The following is a 20,478-nucleotide window of genomic DNA, read 5'->3' on the forward strand; positions in this document are numbered from 1 at the left end:
TGGTAACAGTCTTCAAGTATGTAATAAGAAAAGGAGGTACTTGTGGCACTTTAGAGACTAACAAATTTATTTGAGCATAAGCTTTTGTGAGCTACAGCTCACTTCATCGGATGCATAGTTCAGGACTATTTAGAAAAGCTGGACGAACACAAGTCCATGGGGCCGGATGCACTGCATCTGAGAGTACTAAAGGAGTTGGCAGATGTGATTGCAGAGCCATTGGTCATTATCTTTGAAAACTCATGGTGATCGGGGGAAGTCCCGGACGACTGGAAAAAGGCTAATGTAGTGCCCATCTTTAAAAAAGGGAAGGAGGAGGATCCTGGCAACTACAGGCCAGTCAGCCTCACCTCAGTCCTTGGAAAAATCATGGAGCAGGTCCTCAAGGAATCCATTCTGAAGCACTTAGAGGAGAGGAAAGTGATCAGGAACAGTCAGCATGGATTCACCAAGGGCAAGTCATGCCTGACTAATCTAATTGCCTTCTATGTCGACATAACTGGCTTTGTGGATGAGGGGAAAGTAGTGGACGTGTTGTTTCTTGACTTTAGCAAAGCTTTGGACACTGTCTCCCACAGTATTCTTGCCAGCAAGTTAAAGAAGTATGGGCTGGATGAATGGACAATAAGGTGGATAGAAAGTTGGCTAGATTGTCGGGCTCAACGGGTAGTGATCAATGGCTCCATGTCTAGTTGGCAGCCGGTATCAAGTGGAGTTCCCAACGGTCGGTCCTGGGGCCGGTTTTGTTCAATATCTTCATAAATGATCTGGAGGATGGTGTGGATTGCATCCTCAGCAAGTTTTCAGATGACACCAAACTGGGAAGAGAGGTAGATATGCTGGAGAGTAGGGATAGGATACAGAGGGCCCTAGACAAATGAGAGGATTGGGCCAAAAGAAATCTGATGAGGTTCAACAAGGACAAGTGCAGAGTCCTGCACTTAGGACAGAAGAATCCCATGCACTGCTACAGACTCGGGACCGAATGGCTAGGCAGCAGTTCTGCAGAAAAGGACCTAGGGGTTACAGTGGACGAGAAGCTGGATATGAGTCAGCAGTGTGCCCTTGTTGCCAAGAAGGCCAATGGCATTTTGGGATGTATATGTAGGGGCATTGCCAGCAGATCGAGGGACGTGATCGTTCCCCTCTATTCGACATTGGTGAGGCCTCATCTGGAGTATTGCGTCCAGTTTTGGTCCACCCACTACAGAAGGGAGGTGGACAAATTGGAGAGAGCCCAGTGGAGGGCAAAGAAAAGGATCAGGGGGCTGGGGCACATGACTTGCAAGGAGAGGCTGAGGGAACTGGGATTGTTTAGTCTGGAGAAGAGAAGGATGAGGGGGGATTTGATAGCTGCTTTCAACTACCTGAAAGGGGGTTCCAAAGAGGATGGCTCTAGACTGTTCTCAGTGGTAGCAGATGACAGAACAAGGAGTAATGGTCTCAAGTTGCAGTGGGGGAGATTTAGGTTGGATATTAGGAAAAACTCTTTCACTAGGAGGGTGGTGAAACACTGGAATGCGTTACCTAGGGAGGTGGTGGAATCTCCTTCCTTAGATATTTTTAAGGTCAGGCTTGAGAAAGCCCTGGTTGGGATGATTTAGTTGGGGATTGGTCCTGCTTTGAGCAGGTGGTTGGACTAGATGAATTCCTGAGGTCCCTTCCAACCCTGACATTCTATGATTCTATGATTGATTCAGTGGAAAAAACAGTATTTTCCACTGAATGCATCCGATGAAATGAGCTGTAGCTCACGGAAGCTTATGCGCAAATAAATTTGTTAGTCTCTAAGGTGCCACAAGTACTCCTTTTCTTTTTTCGAATACAGACTAACACGGCTGCTACTCTGAAACCTGTCAAGTATGTAATGGTTGTTATAAGGAGGATGATGATAAATTATTCTCCTTAACCACTGAGGACAGGAAAAGAAGTAATCATAGGATTGGAAGGAACCTCGAGAGGTCATCTAGTCCAGTCCCCCGCACTCATAGCGGGACTAAAGTATTAAATGGGCATAAATTCCAGGAAGGATGATGGGCGTAAATTCCAGGAAGGGCGTAAATTCCAGTGGTTCTCAACCTATTTACCATTGTGGGCCGCATATGCAGCTCTCTCTGTGTTGTGTGGCCTGGATCCACGCAATATGTATACTACCTGTATATCTACTAAAAAATAAGGTTTCATATTTGTTATATGAGAGAAGTGTGATTCAAACTGATATACTACCTTTCATTTGAACACTGGCAAACACCAGTAATACAGGTTTGGTGGTCCAGATTCTGCTCTCAGTTACAATGGTACAACTCCCATTGATTTAATTGGGGGCTTAACCATTGTAAACAAGTGAAGAAATTGGCTTTGCAACTAGAATTTAGTTAACAATTCTGTGGATGATTTGTGAGCTAAAACAGGCTCCATCTCTCCTGCAAGCTTGTCTAACATGAATTAATGGTGTAAACTTTTTCTACTCAAATCGGCAGATGTGACTGTGAACAGAGTCACTTTTCTAAGCTAGACAGTAATTGAAGTGCTGCAAGTAGATTGAAGCTCCAAATTCCACTAAGTCAGTAGAAGTCTTATTTGTAATGAGGTCTACAGATTCTTGAGAATGGGTCTCTGTTCTCTGCAGCCTAGGATTAGACCAAATCTAGAAGGGAAGGTCTGCCTTCCCTCTGAGAAATCACCAATTTTTCTTCTGAAAAACATTGGCTTAAAATTTCCAGGCTCTCAGGGTGTGCCTTTTATCTGCAGAGGGGATTTCCTTTCTCTTCATAGTTACTGGGACTTTCCATTTACATGTAGTGCAGCATGGTGGAGAAGGCTAAGAGAGGATAAGCCAGAAACTATCTCCAGCACCTCCACTCTGATTGAGTGCCTGCAGGGAGAGCTGCACCTGTTTTGTGGAAATTCAGTCCCCTCTGAAATGCTTGTGCTGGAGTAGGGTTTTTCCTGCAGCCTCCCACTCCCGAACAGAAGAGTCTCCAAGAAGCATCAGGAGCAACGTCCCTCATTGGGCCCCCTGAGGCAGCAGAGAGCTACTAAAAGGGATCTCGAGCAGACAAACCAAGGAGAGCCTGATAAGGGGCCCTCAGACTCAGTCCCTCCCTCCATTACACAGCATGTCCTCCTGCCCAGTCTTTCAATGGCTCAAGATTACTTCCTGCCAGCAAAGTCAGACCAGCTTTGTTTCCTAGTGCAGCAAGTGGACCAAGAATTCCTTTGGAACCTCCAAGGTTGGAGCATGGTGCCTTTGAGGTAAAGTCAGTCTATATCCAGGCTCATCCAGGAATCTCTCTTGAATAAAGAGTGGGAACCTGGGAAGCCCTCTTCTGGACCCAGGCCAGCACAGCCCTCCAGCCCCCTCTTTTTCAGGGCAAGAAAGCTGTGAAGAGTAACCATAAGGTGTCGTCCTTCCCCTTTTCACACCCTCCCTCTCTAGGAGACTCAGTCTGAAATTTCTCTCTCCCTATCAGATGAGGAGGATAAGAAAAAGAAGGGTCTCGCTGATGTTCAGATCCCTCTGTGCAACAAAAAGCACTAAGGAGAGGGAAGCCCCAGTGATCCCCGTCATCATATGAATAGTTTGACTCAGATTCCTCTAAGAGGCTCGAAGCAAATCTGTTTTCCTCACGGCACACAAATGTGCAAAGAGCCTGGTTTCCCTGCTCCCCTTCAGAGTACAGCATAGCAGATAATCATAACTATGGGTTTCACTGCCCACCCTCAGAGTGGGCAGCATGGCAAATCAGTGCAGAAAAGACCAGGTCATAAAGATGTGTTGGTTACTCTAGGCCAGTGGTTCTCAACCAGGGGTACGCAGAGGTTTTCCAGGGGGTATATCAACTCATCTATATATTTGCCTGGTTTTACAACAGATTACATAAAAAGCACTAGCGAAGTCAGTACAAACTAAAATTTCATACAATGACTTGTTTTATACTGCTCTATATACTATACACTGAAATGTAAGTATAATTATATTCCAATCAATATATTTTATAATGATATGGTAAAAGTAAGCAATTTTTCGGTAATAGTGTCCTGTGACACTTGCTTAAAAAATCAGCCTTTAAAAATACAAGTAGTTTTAAGTGAGGTGTAACTTGGGGTATTCAAGACCAATGAGATTCCTGAAAGTGGTACAGTAGTCTGAAAAGTTTAAGAGCCACTGGTCTAGGGGTATGTATATACATATCCCCAAAAGGGAAATTTTCCATTCTTAGGGGAAGCACGCTAGCAGTCCAAATCATCGTTGGATTCAAATGGTAAAATAGATATTTTTAAAACACACCAAGCGATAATCCTTCAGGCAGAAATGTAACAAGTACTGTAAACTACACTTATGAGGTCAGCAGATTTCCTCAATAATCTATAGCTATATGTCTCTCCTCATGCACCGTGGGAAGATATAATAGATAAGAATTTTCCTGCCACACCTAAAAGACTAGGAAAGTATTGGGTTGTCATAGTCCCCAGCTGCTGCTGTGGGTCACCATGTTGTAATGTCCAGGTTATTGCTCCCAGCTTCTGTCGCAGGTTGCCAAGCCTTGGTACTACTTCTATCTTCTTCCCCCTGCACCTGGCTGGAGAGTGATGAGAAGGACAGCACCCGAGCATTGGAAGAACTGTCAGGCAGTAATGGGCCTATTGGCAGAATTTATTTCTACTTTTCCGTGCCCCTGGCTTCCATTTTATGAGGCCGGAAGGCTCCTCGGTGTGAAACAGTCTAAAACTTATCCTGGAATCACTAACGAAGAAAAATATCCACAGAGAGACCATCAAAATGGATCTCTAGCTGCATCCAGCTCTGTTATCAACCAAATAAAACAGAACCCCTAGTAGAGATCAGGACTCATTCTACATAATCAATAGGAACCTCAGTAGCCTTTCTGAACTATGTACCAATAATAGACGTATGTAAAGCGGCAACCTGGGCATCTGAGCATACAATCACAAATTATTATGCAGTCATTCAAAGCTCAAGATCAGATGCCATGCTAGGCCTAAAAGTGCTCCCTTCAACCATGCAAACAACTCCAAAGCCCCTTCTGTCCACAGTGGGACATTGCCCTACAATCACCTGAAGTGGAGCACCCACAGAGACATCATCTGAAGAACAAGAGAACGTTACTCATCTTGTGCAGTAACTGAGGTTCTTCAAGTTGTGTGTCCCTGTGGGTGTTCCACTACCCTACCCTACCCTCCCCTCTATTTCAGGTTTCCTGTGAGTACTCCATGGTAGAGAAGGAACTGAGGCGTTCGGGTGTCACACATGTTGTATGAGGAGTAATGGCACTGCAAGACAGCTACTGTGCATGCGTAGCCTGGATGGACACTGCTACCGAAAATCTCTATCAATGGTGCTGAGAAGCACCGACACCTGAAGTGACGCACCCACCAGGAGAGAGACCTTGAAGAACCGCACCTTGTGCAGTAACTGAGTAACCTCCTCTTTATTAAAACAGGGGCTAACTGTAGTTCGTGAATTAACTGATTATTTCAGGTCAGCCTGGAAACATTTTCAAATACACCTAAGTGAAAGTGACTGGAATTTAAGTTCCTAGTTGCCTACATCTCTGAAAAATTAGACAGTCTTCTAAGTTACTTAGGCTAACCTTCAAACTTTTAAAACTAGTAGATCTCATCTCCGCCTTCCTCATTTTTATTCATAGACTGGAATTCCTGCTTTTTCAATCTCAGTACATTTCTCAACTTTGAATGAATTAATCCAAATGAAGGAAATAGTCTTTCTGTGCTTGCAGAAAATACTACAGCAGTCAAAACTAGTTTAACACTTCAAAAAACTCTGGTCCCAAGTGCTTAGCTAGTGACTTCCACCAGTTCAATGCTGTGACTTTCTTTAAAACATCATCAGCAAACATGAACTGCTTGAATGGTTCACCTCCAATCCTGAAATTTATTATGGCTGGCATGATTTGATGTGTGATTATTAGATACCCATGTCGTATAGCAGCATCTTTGTCAGCAACTAGGCATCTACCCTGGTGCTCTAGATTGAGACTATTGGGAAGAAAATGAGGTAGAGCATGTGCTTGATCCATCTGCCTCTTTACTTCCTGCAATTTAACACTGTTGATGGGTATTTCTTTCTTCAATAAAAGTTCTTGAAATTCTTTCCAGCATCAACAGTAGAACCACAATCTTTCAGCCATTTGTCCGAGCCTATGGAAATAGGTTTCAGTATATTCAGCATATCTTCTACATTTCTTTATAGTCCAATGCTGATTACTTTGGCTGTGGTAGTTCCATCTATTTTGTCACAATTTTCTTCACAAATTATCAGAATAGGGGAGTTCTTAATAGATAGCGCAAAACAGTCAGACACTGAATTCCATCATTCATCTTGTGGGAGAATTCATTTGGATTCTCCTGCTTTCTTCAATGAAGCTGAAGCAAAGTTGTAGTTATGAAAGTACTTTGCAATTTCAACATTCTTCTTTATTCCTGGAGATGTACTCAAGGCTTTGGCTAAAAGATGCATGAAATGAACACTACATCCGGATGTCATAAGTTTTAGGTTCATTATCTTCTAGATTTCTTCTCATCTTTGCTACATTTGCAGCATTTTCAGTGACAATTCTTAGCTATTCACTTGACGCTTGAATTTTTGTTCAGTTTGCTCTGGTTTTTACTGCTGTTTCTTTTAAGTGTTCTGCTGTATGGGCATTTCCTGATGTATCTGTTGTTTCTGTAAGATAGACAGCTCCGTTTCCTGTTGTCTCACAAGCACATATTACTGGATCATTGTGTACATTACTCCACCCATCAAGACTTAGATTAATGAATTTCCTGTCAATTTTTTTTGCACACCGTTCAATTTCCTTTTCATACATGGTATCCACCAACCTTCCAGCAATGTGTGCTCTCACGGTTGGAGTGTAGCCTGGCTATAATGATTAAATCCTGTCAATGAAATGTTCGTTCTGAAAAAGACGAAAGGGAGAATTTGTTGCATAGGTGATCCAAGCAATCTTTTCATAGAATCATAGAATATCAGGGTTGGAAGGGACCTCAGGAGGCCATCTAGTCCAACCCCCTGCTCAAAGCAGGACCAATCCCCAATTTAAATCATCCCAGCCATGGCTTTGTCAAGCCTGATCTTAAAAACCTCTAAGGAAGGAGATTCTACCACCTCCCTAGGTAACGCATTCCAGTGTTTCACCACCCTTCTAGTGAAAAAGTTTTTCCTAATATCCAACCTAAACCTCCCCCACTGCAACTTTTCCTTTGTGGAGTCTTCCTGAAATTTGCTGGTCCTGATTATGAACTCATTCATAGTTTTACTGGATAATGAAGGTCAGGTTTTTTGGTTTGTTTGTTTGTTTGTTTTTTAATGCAGGTAATTTTCTGTCTGACGTGTTTAGTTGCAGCACTAGTGGTGGTACCAGCAGATGACTCTGAAGTTGCAGACATTGCAGACGATGGATGTTCATAACCCGTTATGTCTAAGTCGGACCCTGAGACAAAATCACTCTTGCTCGGAGTATTACTCAGTGCACTTTAAAAAATGAGATTGTAAATGAAAGATTCCTCATACTGCAGCTGTTTATAGCATTGTTTAAATGGTATCATTCTAAACCCAGTTTTGTGGGGAAAATGAATAAATCATAAGGGTTTACATAGATTTAGATAATTCTTATCTCTGGCAACAGGTTGAAAAAGACATTTTAAAATTCATAAATGCCTAATAAAACTTCACTTTTAAACAAGAACTCTTCACTTTGGATGTTTGATTATATTGAGCAATAAAATAATCATTTCAAAAGTCCAGCAGTAATAGTAAAAATATAATTGATAAATACTCCCACAACAAACCAACATATTAATTATATTTTGAACACAAACATTTTTGAAATTTACTAGTAATACACCCAAAAAACAATAATCTGTTATCATTTACTGGCATAGTAAGACAAGGTAGGCAGTCCATAAGAATGGTTCAAAAATAAATTTACTAACTAGCTCATCCCAGATTGTTCAGACATGTCCACATCATCATCATCTTCAAAGTCATTGTCTTCTGAGGAGCATTTTTTTATAATGCTGTTTCATTCTGACAACCATTCAGTCTTGCATCTTTCTGTTGCCCTGTTTACATTTGGCACATGATCCTCTTTTACCCAAAGGAACAGAATTTCTTGAAAATATTCCCAAACAGGTCTTTTTTACAATCTGCAGCCATGGCAGTATTTTTTTCCCAGTTGTTAAAATCAGCATTAGAGGCTGTGGTCTGAAGAATTTTGTCCCTTCTGCCCACAATGTCCTGCATTCACACCAGTGTTGATCCTTTTTGGTTGCGCACACTGCTCCTTTTCCCTTGTTACATAGCCCCCCACCCGAGCCCTACCCCCAAAAGAACTAACAACAGTCAAAGACTTCTGCTTGAGTAACCCAAATGCCCTTTGCACTGCAGTATTTTATTTGTTTAGTGACAGAGGGAGGCAATTGCAAAATGAATGGATTTCTGTTTTTATCTGTGTACACATGCAAGGAGACAGAGCAAAGCTGTTTGCATGAAATGCCCATAACCATCCAGAAGGGCTCGTAGTCACTGAGCAGATCAGTGTTTTGTCCATTTGATGGAGCAGTGTCATGGTGGGTGGAGTCTCAAATATTCATAATTTGAGAACTGAGACAGTCAGACCTCAGGGAGGGAGAAGCTATAAAATAGGAATATGAGACCACCTAGGAGGGATCAGTGTATTATCTTGATGAGATATACAATTAGGGTTGCCAGGCATCTGGTTTTCGACCAGAACGCCCTCTCAAAAAGGGACCCTGGTGGCTCTGGTCAGCACCACTGACCATTCCATTAAAAGTCCAGTCGGCGGCGCAGCAGGGCTAAGGCAGGCTCCCTGCCTGCCCTGGCTTTGCGCAGCTCCCGGAAACGGCCGGCATATCCCTGCGGTTCCTAGGTGTAGGGGCAATCAGAGAAGCAGCGTGTACTGCCCCCCGCCCCTAGAGCTGGCTCCACACTCCTATTGGCTGGGAACTGCGGCCAATGGGAGCTGCGGGGGTGGCACTTGCAGGCCCAGGCAGCGTGCACTGCGCAGAGCTGCCCAGCCATGCCTCCGCCAACGGGCTGGACATGCCAGCTGCTTTCCAGGAGCAGTGCAGAGCCAGGGCATGCTGGGAGCCTGCCTTAGCCCCACTGCACCGCTAACCGGCAGCCGCTTGAGGTAAGCACCGCTCGGCCGGAGCCTGCACCCTCTCCCACACTCCAGCCCCCTGCCTGAGCCTGCTCCCGCACTCTAAACCTTGGCCCCAGCCCGGAGCCCCCTCCTGCACCCCAACCCCCTCATCCCAGCCCCACCCCAAAGTGTGCACCCCCAGCCGGAGCTCTCGCCTCCTCCTGCACCCTGAACCCCACATTTCTGGCCCCACCCCGGAGCTCACACCCCCAGCCCAGTGAAAGTGAGTGAGGGTGGAGGAGAGTGAGCGACTGAGGGAGAAGGGTGGGAGTGAGTGGGGGGTGGGGCCTCAGAGAAGGGGCAGGGCAGGGGTGGGTTCTTGGGGAAGTAGTGGGGCAAGGGTATTCGGTTTTGTGCAATTAGAAAGTTGGCAACCCTATACACAATATATATGGTATCTCCTGGAGCCAGAGGCTGGATCCCAACGATTGTAATGACTTTGCCTGTCTCTTGCACCCAGTAGCAGAGCTCTTGGGTCTCCCACAGGATCAAACCCTTAATACATGACCTATTGTGCCATATTTATAAAGCTTAACCCTAAAAGTTAGGGTTTTTTTTTTCCCCTGATTCTTTTTTGTACAGAAAAGCAGCTTTTAAATCAAAGTTTTTGATCGAGGCTCATGGAGTCAAATATAGTAAAAATCTTAAATGACTCAAACTGTACCATAGAATCTCTATGGATAGAAATTCCATGCTTGAATAATAAGAGTATAGCAATAGGAATATACTACCTACCAACTGACCAAGATGGTGATAGTGACTCTGAAATGCTCAGGGAGGTTAAAGAGGCTACAAAAACAAAAAAAAAAATCATAATAGGAAATTTCAAGTATCTCCATATTGACTGGGTATACATCACCTCAGGACATGATGCAGAGTTAAAAATTGTAGACACCATTAATGACTGCTTCTATGAGCAGCTAGTCTTGGAACCCACGAGTGGAGAGGCAGTTCTTGGTTCAATTCTAAGTGGAGCATAGGATCTGGTCCAAGAGGTGAGTATAGCTGAACTGCTCAGTAATAGCAACCACAATGTAATTCAATTTAACTTCCTTGTAGGGGGCAAAAATACCAAAGAAACCCCTCACAGTGGCATTTAACTTCAAAAAAGGGGAACTACACAAAACCGAGAAAACTAGTTAAATTTGAAATTAAAAGGAACAGTCACAAGAGTGAAATACCTGCAAGCTGCATGGAAACTATTTAAAAACACCATAATAGAGGCTCAAACTAAATGTATATCCCAAATAATAATTAAAAAAAAAAAAGAGGACCAAAAAAAAAGTGCCACCATGGCTAAACAATAGAGTAAAAGCGATGTTTAGAGGCAAAAAGAAATCCCTTAAAGAGGGGAAGCCAGATCTTTTTGAGAAAAATAGAAATGAGCATAAACTCTGGCAAATCAAATGTAAAATTGTAATTGGGCAGGCCAAAAAAAGAATTTGAAGAGCAACTAGCAGAAGACCGAAATTAACAGAAAAATCATTTTTAGGATCTCAGAAGGAGGAAGCCTGTTCAACAATCAGTGAGGCCACTGGATGATCAAGCTGCTAAATGAGCACTTCAGGAACACAAGGCTGTTGCAGAGAAGCTAAATGAATTCTTTGCATCAGTCTTCAATGAAGAAGAGGATGTGAAGGAGATTCCCACACCTGAGTCACTATTTTTGGGTAACAGATTTGAGGAACTGGCCCAGATTGAGGTGTCAGTAGAGGAGATATTGGAACAAATAGGTAACTTAAATAGTAATAAGTCATTAGGACTAGATGGTATCACTCAAGCGTTCTGAAGGAACTCAGATATGAAATTGCTGAACTACTAAGTGTGTTATGTAAACTAACACTTAAATCAGCCCCTGTACCAGATGAATGGCAAATGTTTAAAAATCAGCCTCCGGAGGCAATCCTGGCAATTACAGGCCGTTAAGCCTAACTTGTGTACCAGGCACATTGGTTGAAACTATAGTCAGAATAGGATTGTCAGACACATAGATGAACACAATATATTGGGGAAGAGTCGAACACAGCTTTTGTAAAGGGAAATAATTCCTCACCAATCTACTAGAATTCTTTGAGAGAGTCGGCAAACATGTGGACAAGGGTGATCCAGTGGATATAGTGTACTGGACCTTTGATAAGGTCCCACACCAAAGGCTCTTAAGCCAAGTAAACAATCCTGGGATAAGAGGGAAGATCCTCTCCTGGATCAGTAACTGGTTAAAAGACAGTAAACAAAGGGTAAGAAAAAATGTTCAGTTTTTACAACGGAGAGAGGTAAATAGTGGGATCCCTGAAGGATCTGTACTAGGACTGTGCTATTCAACATACAGTAGACACTCATTAGTAGCAACATATTGGTGCCCTTTTGCTATGTTGCTCTAAAGCGGCTGTTGCTGTTATGGGGAGTGTCATTTGACCAAAAGGTGTATGAAGAGTTAAGTATGTTTTGGAAGGGATGGGGTAGCCATGTTGTGTTGGGGGGGTCAGTTGGAGGGGGACCCCAAGATTGGGGGAATGGGGCAGGGGAACCCTGGGTTTGGCAGGGGAGCCCCTAGTCAGCAAACGGCTGAGCGAGCCAGCTGCCAGGGACAGGCTGAGGATGCTCCCCCTGGCAGCTCATACTCCACCGTGGCAAGGGATGGATGGCTGGGGCAGGCACTGTGTGCAGCCTGCAATGGAGGCAGGGCGGGGTGGCGGCTTCTAGCACAGACAGCAGAGATGGTAGGGGGGAAGGGGACAAGTCAATGCCCTGGGAAGGCCCGATTCCCCACTGCAAAACAGCGCATCCATGCCCTTTCCCCAGCAACCAAGATGGAGGGGACAGCTCAGTGCACTGGGGGGAAGACTCCCCGATACGTCCAACTGCAAAATTGTCCTGTTCTGTTCATTCTCACTGAAGCATCTGGCACTGGCCGCTATCAGAAGACCGGATACTGGGCTAGATGAGCCATTGGTCTGACCCAGTATGGCCATTCTCATGTTATAATTCAGCATTTTTATTTAAATGTTTTAAGAGATTATAATAAGTTTAAGCCTTAAAATATTTTGTATTAGTCAGATTTCACTTTAAACAGGTACATTTTTAAAAAGAAAAAAAAACTTAGAATTTAAATAACAATAAAAACCCAATTTTAAATAATCCAATTTAAATTTAAAAAAATCAATTTTGTTCTAATTTTTTTTAAACCATTAGTTTTTATCCACCCTGAATTACTGGGAAAGTCTTGCTCAGTCCTTGAATCCTTGGGATGGACCTTCAGTACAGATGCAATCATTGGATAATTTAGCTTCTTCACTCTCAAAAGTCTCTACTGAGTATGTGCAAAAGCTTACAACTTGTCCAAGTTTGGGCTAATTTGCATGGGAATGGCAAACAGCACAATGCTGACACCAGGCCGACCCCCTCCCTCTGCAAAATGTCAGTTCCCTACATCAAACATGGCATCGCTAAGGTTTCTCAATAGAATAGTTGTACAATTCTTTTTTCAACATTGGCAAAACATTTCTCCCCAGTCTTGTTCTTGGAAGCAGCTGAACTATTTTAACTGAACCTTTCCAAAAAAATTCAGCCTGGGGCAGATGATCACTTTGGAAAATTTCAGACCAAATTGTTAAAGTTTGGCTAAGCTATAAGCAACTGAAAATGGGGTCTTATATTAAGTGTTGGGCAGTGTTAACTGTAGGTGGTGCTAGTAGTGCTGTCTATAATACAAGATAAGATGGGCAGCATGTCCGTTCATGCTACTGTGAGACCTCTACAACTCTCGTTTCCTGACTTGAATGTTCAAAGTAATCTTGACGTCATTTTAATATAAGTGTTGTGTTTTATTACAACTTACATGCAGATATTTGTGCCTGCTCCTTAGATCCTGGAGGGGGATGTGTGTGTTGATGGTGGGGGATTGTTTGTATGTTTGTTTTGTAAATGGCAATTCTTGCTTAATATAAAGAAATTAAGATTGATATTTTTTCCTAAGACTTCATGTCTAAGTTTCTGCTCTTGTTTTTCAACTAGTGATTCTTGTTTTTTCAACTAATGTTTCTTCCTCTCCAGTCCCTCTTGCAGCTTCAGGATCAAACAGCATCTGTGTTGTGTTCTCCTTCTGATGTACCAGATGGGGGATTTCGTAACAGAATCCCTATGGTGATGCGGGGGAACTGCACCTTTTATGAGAAAGTCAGGCTTGCTCAGATCAATGGAGCCCGGGGGTTGCTGATAGTCAGTAGAGAGAAACTGGTAAGTCTATTCCTAGTTATTGTCTGCAGTACTGATGTATCTCTGATGTTAGTCTTGGTTATAAAACTTTTTCATCTAGACTTCATTCTTGATAAACTGCATTGTCTCAGTGCTTCCCACAGTTGCTATTTTTAGCTTATTTGTGTTTGGGTTTTCTGACCTGGAGGGTTTCTTCCTAGAATTAATGTCTCTCTGTGGGCATGTGATGACTCAGCCTGCAGTATTTTGGTCTTATTAGGACCTGTACGAGAGGCTGTGAAGCTGCATATAAAGTTACTCATGTTCTTAGCCAACAGAAAAATATATGTTCATTCCTGATATACTGCCTGAATAATTGCTGTTTTGTGAGTAATTTTGTTAAATTTTTCTATTTGTGGCATTTAATATTTATTAATTAAGCCAGAGGTTTTACTCACGTAGTGATGGTTCCCAATGGGACTTGTACCTGCGTGTATATAATGCCCCTGGGTGAAGTCTTGTCTATCATTAAACGCTTGGCTAAAACAATGAAACCGGCTCCTTGGACCTCAACAAAATATTAGTTCTGTGTTGTGACTTAGCATTCAAAAAGACTAATTCTATGAAATATACAGCACTATGGCTTCTGTTTAGTGATATCTGAGTGTCAGCACTGGAAATACACGTCTCTCGTAGAATTATATGCCAGATGTGGAGCAGATGTTGCATGAAGATTGGTTCTTCTTTGAGTGCTTGCTCATGTCGATTCCAATTAGGTGTGTGCGCACCGCGTGCACAGTCACCAGAAGGTTTTTCCCCTAGCAGTACCCGTCGGGTCAACTGTGGAGCTGTCTGAAGTCACTCATTCATGGCGCCACATATAGGGCCCTGCTGACCCGCCACCTCTCCAGTTCCTTCTTACTGCTAGTGACGGTCATAGAATCACAGGGTTGGAAGAGACCTCAGGAGGTCATCTAGTCCAATCCCCTCCTCAGTGCAGGACCAATCTCCAACTCAATCATCCCAGCCAAGGCTTTGTCAAGCTGGGCCTTAAAAACCTCTAAGGATGGAGATTCCACCACCTCCCTAGGTAACCCATTCCAGTGCTTCACCACCCTCCTAGTGAAGTAGTTTCCTATTATCCAATCTAGACCTCCCCCACTGCAATTTGAGACCACTGCTTCTTGTTTTGTCACCTGCCACCACTGAGAACAGCTTAGCTCCATCCTCTTTGGAACCCCCCCTTCAGGTAGTTGAAGGCTGCTATCAAATCCCCCCTCACTCTTCTCTCTTCTGCAGACGAAATAACCTCAGTTCCCTCAGCCTCTCCTTGTAAGTCATGTGCCCGAGCCCCCTGATCCTTTTCTTTGCCCTCCACTGGACTCTCTCCAATTTGTCCACCTCCCTTTTGTAGTGGGTGGACCAAAACTGGACGCAATACTCCAGATGAGGCCTCTCAAATGTCAAATAGAGGGGAATAATCACTTCCCTCGATCTGCTGGCAGTGCTCCTACTAATACAGCCCAATGTGCCGTTGGCCTTCTTGGCAACAAGGGCAGACTGCTGATTCTCATCCAGCTTCTTGTCCACTGTAATCCCCAGGTCCTTTTCTACAGAACTGCTGCTTAGCCAGTCTGTTCCCACTGTAGCTGTGCATGGGATTCTTCCTTCCTAAGTGCAGAACTCTGCACTTGTCCTTGTTGAACCTCATCAGATTTCTTTTGGCCCAGTCTTCCACTTTGTCTGGGTCACTCTGGACCCTATCCCTACCCTCCAGCATATCTACCTCTCCCCCCAGCTTAGTGTCGTCTGCAAACTTGCTGAGGTTGCAATTCATCCCATCATCCAGATCATTGATAAAGATGTTTAACAAAACCAACCCCTGGGGCACTCTGCTTAATATTGGCTGCCAAGTAGACATGGAGCCATTGATCACTACCCGTTGAGCCCGACAATCTAGCCAGCTTTTTATCCACCTTATAGTCCATTCATCCAATCCATATTTTTTTAACTTGCTGGCAAGAGTACTGTGGGAGACCGTATCAAAAGCTTTGCTAAAGTCAAGATATACCATGTCCACTGCTTTCTCCATATCCACAGAGCCAGTTATCTCACCATAGAAGGCAATCAGGTTGGTCAGGCATGACTTGCCCTTGGTGAATCCATGTTGACTGTTCCTGATCACCTTCCTCTCCTCCAAGTGCTTCAAAATGGATTCTTTGAGGACCTGCTCCATGATTTTGCCAGGGACAGAAGTGAGGCTGTAGTTCCTTGGGTTCTTTTTCTTCCCTTTTTTTAAAGTTGGCTACTATATTTGCCTTTTTCGAATCATCCGGGACCTACCCTGATCACCATGAATTTTCAAAGATAATGGCCAATGGCTCTGCAATCATAACAACCAACTCCCTCAGCACCCTTGGATGCATTAGATCTGGACCCATGGACTTGTGCATGTCCAGCTTTTCTAAATAGTCTTTAACCTGTTCTTTCACAACTGAGGTCATTGGAGCGTTTCTTCTTTCGTCCAAACATACAATCCTCTAGCTTGCTTGTCGTACATATATTTCTGTAAATAGTTAAAAATAAAAGGAGTACTTGTGGCACCTTAGAGACTAACCAATTTATTTGAGCATGAGCTTTCGTGAGCTACAGCTCACTTCATCGGATGCATACAGTGGAAACTGCAGCAGACTTTATATATACACAGAGAATATGAAACAATACCTCCTCCCACCCCACTGTGCTGATGGTAATAGCTTATCTAAAGTGATCATCAGGTGGGCCATTTCCAGCACAAATCCAGGTTTTCTCACCCTCCACCCCCCCACACAAATTCACTCTCCTGCTGGTGATAGCCCATCCAAAGTGACAACTCTTTACACAATGTGCATGACAATCAAGTTGGGCTATTTCCTGCACAAATCCAGGCTTTCTCACATCCCCCCCACCCCCATACACACACAAATTCACTCTCCTGCTGGTAATAGCTCATCCAAACTGACCACTCTCCAAGTTTAAATCCAAGTTAAACCAGAACATCTGGGGGGGGGGGGGTAGGAAAAAACAAGAGGAAACAGGCTACCTTGCATAATGACTTAGCCACTCCCAGTCTCTATTTAAGCCTAAATTAATAGTATCCAATTTGCAAATGAATTCCAATTCAGCAGTTTCTCGCTGGAGTCTGGATTTGAAGTTTTTTTGTTTTAAGATAGCAACCTTCATGTCTGTGATTGCGTGACCAGAGAGATTGAAGTGTTCTCCGACTGGTTTATGAATGTTATAATTCTTGACATCTGATTTGTGTCCATTTATTCTTTTACGTAGAGACTGTCCAGTTTGACCAATGTACATGGCAGAGGGGCATTGCTGGCACATGATGGCATATATCACATTGGTGGATGTGCAGGTGAACGAGCCTCTGATAGTGTGGCTGATGTTATTAGGCCCTGTGATGGTGCAGAAGTAAAGAAACAGATTGATAGAGCCAGAAGAGTTCCCAGAAGTTACCTACTACAGGACAGGCCTACCAAAGAAAATAACAGAACGCCACTAGCCGTCACCTTCAGCCCCCAACTAAAACCCCTCCAACGCATTATTAAGGATCTACAACCTATCCTAAAGGATGACCCAACACTCTCTCAAATCTTGGGAGACAGGCCAGTCCTTGCCTACAGACAGCCCCGCAACCTGAAGCAAATACTCACCAACAACCACATACCACACAACAGAACCACTAACCCAGGAACTTATCCTTGCAACAAAGCCCGTTGCCAATTGTGCCCACACATCTATTCAGGGGACACCATCACAGGGCCTAATAACATCAGCCACACTATATTGTTGGAGGTATTGTTTCATATTCTCTGTGTATATATAAAGTCTGCTGCAGTTTCCACAGTATGCATCCGATGAAGTGAGCTGTAGCTCACGAAAGCTCATGCTCAAATAAATTGGTTAGTCTCTAAGGTGCCACAAGTACTCCTTTTCTTTTTGCGAAGACAGACTAACACGGCTGTTACTCTGAAACTAGTTAAAAATAGTATTTCAGTATTAGTTTAGACTATTTGAACCCTTGCTACTGGGGGTTTTCCCCCATTTCCCTTCCCTCTCCCTGGGCCGGGGCATGCCTCTGTCCCAGGGGTTTATACCAAGTGGGGTCTGCCAGAAGCCGATGCCAAAGGGCGACCCACACATGGCTTGTCTGAAGTGCCTGGGAGAGTCCCATCAAACGGACAGGTGCAAAATTTGTAGGAGTTTCCATCCCCGAACCAAGAAGGAAAGGGACCACACGCTAAAGCTGCTGCTTATGGAAGCAGCTCTGTGGCCACAGTCAGAATCGAGCCCCCCATGGATGCAGCACCGGGCTCCTCGGCATTGCTGTGGAGTGTACCGGCTTCAATCTGGGACGCGGCACCAAGGAAGGACTCTGGGGTCAGAGACCCACGGCACTGGCACACCCCAGCACCGAAGGCTGCTTCACGCGTGGAATCGTGTCACTGCTCTCAGTCACCTGTCCCCAAAAGAAGCACAGGAAGACAGACAGACGGGGTGTTCCCCCCCCCCCCCCTGCTCTTGAGCATGAGAGGGTGAGCCACCTAAAGGAGTGAGACCTGTGCCGGGCCACTCCTCCCCGCATGCATACCAGCAGGCATCGTCAACTCCGGACCCACACCAGGACCCATCGAGTCCAGCACCACTTGAGGAGGGCCAAGTGGAGGACTTGGACCTTCCCTCCACACTGAAGACCTTGGAGGCAGACGGCGATCTCATAGCCCTGACGGTTCCGCACTCTCCTGACCAATGTGAGAGGCACCGGTCCCAAAGCACCTCAGAGGCCACTGGTGCAGACCTGGGGAAACCAGTGATGATGTGGCACTGATCCCCATCTCTCCGGCACCAATCCCCGGCACCGAGAGGCATGGCGCCACCTTGGTCACCACGTTTGGACTTCTTGGCCTCCTGTGTGTTCCAAAGAAGCCGGCACAGGAGTCGGCGAAACTCTCAGACTGCGAATATGCACAGATTTTCCCTCCGGTGCTGTGGCCAGCGCAGTGGCCTTTTTGGACCCCATGGGTGTACCATCAGTTGCAGGGGTTCGTCTCCAGGTACTTCTTCTCGGTTGCATCTGAGGGAAGGGCTGCATCCAGGACTAGGGACCCCTCACAGGCATTGGCATCAGGCAGCGTTGCCACAGAGGGCACAGTGGCTGGCACTGAGATGGGGGCGGTGACAGACAACAGGCTGCTTTGAGGAGCCAGGTGGGCAGGCACGGGCACAGGCCTCCCTGGCACGGGCCTCATCATCATCTTCATCCGACAAGGTGATGGTGGGAACCTCCCAGGGCCCTCCCCCACCTGACCAGATGGAGGAGTGGCACTTTCCCTGATTAAGACTATTCAGGAGAACACCAGAACTTTGTGGCAAACTCCTACCTCTTAAACTTCCACAGCAAAGGGGGTCGAAAGAAAATATTTCATGCTCTCCAAGGGTTACAAATACCTATTTACTCATCCCCCACTGGACTCAGTGGTAGGGGCAGTGGTTAATGCGAGGGAGAGGCAAGGGCAGCAGGGGCTGACTCCTCGAGCTAAGGACACAAAGACGCTGGATCTCTTTGGGAGGAAGATATACTCCACCAGAGGGCTCCAGCTTTGCATCACAAATCAGGAGGTGATCCTTAACTGCCACAATTTTAAATTGTGGGACACGACCAAATTTTCAGCCCTTTTCCCGGTGGACTCCAAGTCCGAATTCTCTGCCCTGGTGGATGAGGGCAAGGCTATGGCCAGGACATCACTGCAGGCTATGCTGGACTCAGCAGACTCGGCCACTTGCGCCATGTCCTCAGGCATCACAATGCGACAACGTTCCTGACTGCATGCCTCGGGCCTCCCCACAGAGGTCCAACAAACTATACAAGATCTCCCATTTGAAGGTGCCGTGCTGTTCTCAGAGAAAACCGACTCGAAGCTTCATAGTTTGAAAGACTCCCGAGCCACTCTGAGATCGCTGCAGCAGCCACCCAGCATAGACAACATTTATCTTCATAAATGATCTGGAGGATGGTGTGGATTGCACTCTCAGCAAATTTGCGGATGATACTAAACTGGGAGGAGTGGTAGATACGCTGGAGGGGAGGGATAGGATACAGAAATACCTAGACAAATTGGAGGATTGGGCCAAAAGAAATCTGATGAGGTTCAATAAGGATAAGTGCAGGGTCCTGCACTTAGGACGGAAGAACCCAATGCACAGCTACAGACTAGGAACCGAATGGCTAGGCAGCAGTTCTGCGGAAAAGGACCTAGGGGTGACAGTGGACGAGAAGCTGGATATGAGTCAGCAGTGTGCCCTTGTTGCCAAGAAGGCCAATGGCATTTTGGGATGTATAAGTAGGGGCATAGCGAGCTGATCGAGGGACGTGATCGTCCCCCTCTACTCGACATTGGTGAGGCCTCATCTGGAGTACTGTGTCCAGTTTTGGGCCCCACACTACAAGAAGGATGTGGATAAATTGGAGAGAGTCCAGCGAAGGGCAACAAAAATGATTAGGGGACTGGAACACATGACTTATGAGGAGAGGCTGAGGGAGCTGGGATTGTTTAGCCTGCAGAAGAGAAGAATGAGGGGGGATTTGATAGCTGCTTTCAACTACCTGAAAGGGGGTTCCAAAGAGGATGGCTCTAGACTGTTCTCAATGGTAGCAGATGACAGAACGAGGAGTAATGGTCTCAAGTTGCAGTGGGGGAGGTTTAGATTGGATATTAGGAAAAACTTTTTCACTAAGAGGGTGGTGAAACACTGGAATGCGTTACCTAGGGAGGTGGTAGAACCTCCTTCCTTAGAGGTTTTTAAGGTCAGGCTTGACAAAGCCCTGGCTGGGATGATTTAACTGGGAATTGGTCCTGCTTCGAGCAGGGGGTTGGACTAGATGACCTTCTGGGGTCCCTTCCAACCCTGATATTCTATGATTCTATGACACTTTAGGCCTCAGACTATGCCCCAGCCATATCAGGACCAGCCTCGTCAGGACCACAATTGCAGGCAGGTGAGAAATCACAACTGGCGTCAC

The 20,478-nt window shown here is 45.1% G+C and overlaps 1 protein-coding gene across 9 annotated transcripts in view; it reads left to right on the top strand.

Moving 5' to 3' along the window:
- The window catches only part of SPPL2B (signal peptide peptidase like 2B), a 102,232-nt gene that overhangs the window by 16,841 nt on the left and 64,913 nt on the right, over positions 1-20,478 (top strand). For all 9 annotated transcript variants that reach the window (XR_013635041.1, XR_013635038.1, XR_013635037.1 and 6 more), the window contains exon 3: positions 13,266-13,448. Coding sequence is in view for 2 of the 9 variants with exons in the window: in XM_078850602.1 (XP_078706728.1) it covers positions 13,266-13,448 (183 nt within the window). In the remaining 7 variants the exon portion in view is untranslated. The remainder of the gene's footprint in view (positions 1-13,265; positions 13,449-20,478) is intronic.

This window comes from Lepidochelys kempii, chromosome 25 (assembly GCF_965140285.1).
Source record: "Lepidochelys kempii isolate rLepKem1 chromosome 25, rLepKem1.hap1, whole genome shotgun sequence".
Taxonomy (NCBI): Eukaryota; Metazoa; Chordata; order Testudines; family Cheloniidae; genus Lepidochelys; species Lepidochelys kempii.